The sequence below is a fragment of the Gregarina niphandrodes genome, assembly GCF_000223845.1.
Source record: "Gregarina niphandrodes unplaced genomic scaffold scaffold00004, whole genome shotgun sequence".
NCBI classification, from domain to species: domain Eukaryota; phylum Apicomplexa; class Conoidasida; order Eugregarinorida; family Gregarinidae; genus Gregarina; species Gregarina niphandrodes.
The window spans coordinates 204,516-206,701 of record NW_011645775.1 but is presented as its reverse complement, the minus strand read 5'-3'; the positions used below and the strand labels follow the sequence as shown (position 1 = coordinate 206,701).

The 2,186-nt window shown below is 56.0% G+C and overlaps 1 protein-coding gene across 1 annotated transcript; it reads right to left on the bottom strand.

Moving 5' to 3' along the window:
- Positions 1-417: 417 nt before the first annotated feature.
- GNI_029880 (inositol polyphosphate kinase) lies at positions 418-2,056 on the bottom strand (the record flags this gene model as incomplete). Its single annotated transcript, XM_011130838.1, has 1 exon — positions 418-2,056. A coding segment is annotated over one exon (1,639 nt), but the record flags the coding sequence as incomplete, so codon positions are not given.
- Positions 2,057-2,186: the final 130 nt, after the last annotated feature.

Here is a 2,186-nt window from a genome sequence, read left to right as displayed (position 1 = left end):
CGGAGCAGCTCCCTAAAGTATCGCAGGCCGGTAATGGTACTAGTGTCGATACTATCATGGAACAAACTTGTGTGCGCAAAATCGATCAGTTTTATACAACCGCTCCTTTTCCGAATTGATATCAACAGAGATGATCCATTGAAATGGCACAGGGTCTGTTCATTGAATAATCGCAACATCGTCTCCACCTGTTGCAACAGCTCGCTCAAAATCTCCACGCTGACCGTGGAGAAAAAGATGTCCATATCTGAAATGAATAAATGACGCCAGGGAACGGAACGGGACGCCAGGGAACGGAACGGGACGCCAGGGAACGGAACGGGACTCCAGGGAACGTAACGGGGCTCCAGGGAACGGAACGGGGCTCCAGGGAACGGAACGGGACTCCATGTGACGGGGATAGGGCGGTGGGATTACGCTGTCGAAGCTGGTGGGGTAAGGTAAGAGCCCTGCTCTCTGGTCTTGTCAGTGTGCGCATAGTCTTCCCATCGTAACATTTGTAGGCAATGATACAGAGCCCAGTTGTCCCCGAGGTTGTGGTAAGTGCTTTTTGTGTCATGCGAAGCCGTTTGGGTCCGTCGGCGTCCAGCCCGTGCAGTCGTGTCCCGATCTTCAGATCCATGTCGCAATACGGGTCACGAGGACTGTGACTGGTGGGGTCAATCCACGTGACGTTCTGCATTTCGACATAACCCTGTTGTGCGTCGGTACTGACGCTATATATAAAGGGAAGCAGCTGCGTAAGCTCTTTGGCCCATCGTTGAGCAGTTGCCAAACCGAACCGACGGAGCCACATTTCCATGTCCGTACCGCAACACACGCCATGCCATTGTTTCGCCGTCCGATTATAGCCCAACATGAACCATTTCATGACATCTGCAGAAGACAGTGGACCTGAAGGAAAAAGACCGGAAGGAAGAAGACCAGAGTGTACAGGACCATAGGGTACAGGACCAGGGACCAAGGAGCTGGAACCCGACTGGCCTGCATGACTGTTTGTCAGGTCACCGTCGGGCTGCCTGCAGTCCACTTTGTTGTCGTCTACTTTCCCGTCCACCTGTGGTACCTTATTGTGTGGATGGTTAGCGAGCTCCAGGTCAGCGAGCTCCAAGTCAGCGAGCTGCACTGCCACCTTCTGGTCTGCGAGTTTGAGACCTGTGAGACTGGTCATAGCAGCGTAGAAAACGGCTTCGTTGATAAAGCAGCGTTTAATGAGGACCTGAGAACCTGGAAGACGGGGCGAGTAGACCCAGCAGTTGTTATGACCTCCCAGTGGCACAAAGCCCCCGCCTCGGTCTTCCGAGACGGTGCTGATCAGGGACTTGGTGTCGTAAAGCACGGACAGGGCCAGGCCGCCAGCGGAAGAAGCGGTCAGCAGCTTGGAGGGCTGCCGCATGGGATTCGGCGAGTCGGCCGAAACCGTCCCCGACGGCATCCCAGCCTCTGACTCCGTGGACGGGGTTACGTGGTGGGTGACGTCGTCAGAGACGTCGTTAGAGACGTCGTTAGAGACGTCGTTAGAGACGTCGTTAGAGACGTCGTCCATGGTGAGTATGACATAGTCGACGGGAGACACGTAAAGGTCGGGAAAGGCTTGAATCACAAACTTCTGGACCCTGATGGCCAGAGTGGGATCGGTGATGTACCCCACGCGTCGACAGTCCGTTGTCCACACTTCCACGAAGGGGAGCCGCTCGTGGAGGTCGAGGAGGTCCGGGGTTCCGACGTCAGTGGAGCAGTTGAACGCCGCAAAGTCCTCCGACGCGTCCGATGAATACCTCGTCGTGCTGCCCGCCTCCACGTCCACAGGCGGAGTCACACACACTCCGACCGAGGCCAGCTTTCGTGCCTGCATCAACCACCAACCCAGCAACCATTCAAGCAAAGGCTTCTGCCCGTCACTTATCTGCTCGGAACTCGACTCCAACGACTCCATAGCCAGCTCCAGCTTGCTGTCCTTACACATGACTGCAGAAGCCAAAGGAGCCACCACCCCCTGTACAATCACATACTTCACGTTCGCTACTCCTGCTCTACACCACAACAGCAAAATCATCAGAAGAGGTGGGGACATCGATCAGGTGCAGGAGGTAAGCCCTGGGGGCAGGGATAAGCCCTGGGGGCAGGGATAAGCCCTGGAGGGCAGGGATAAGCCCTGGAGGGCAGGGATAAGCCCTGGAGGGCAG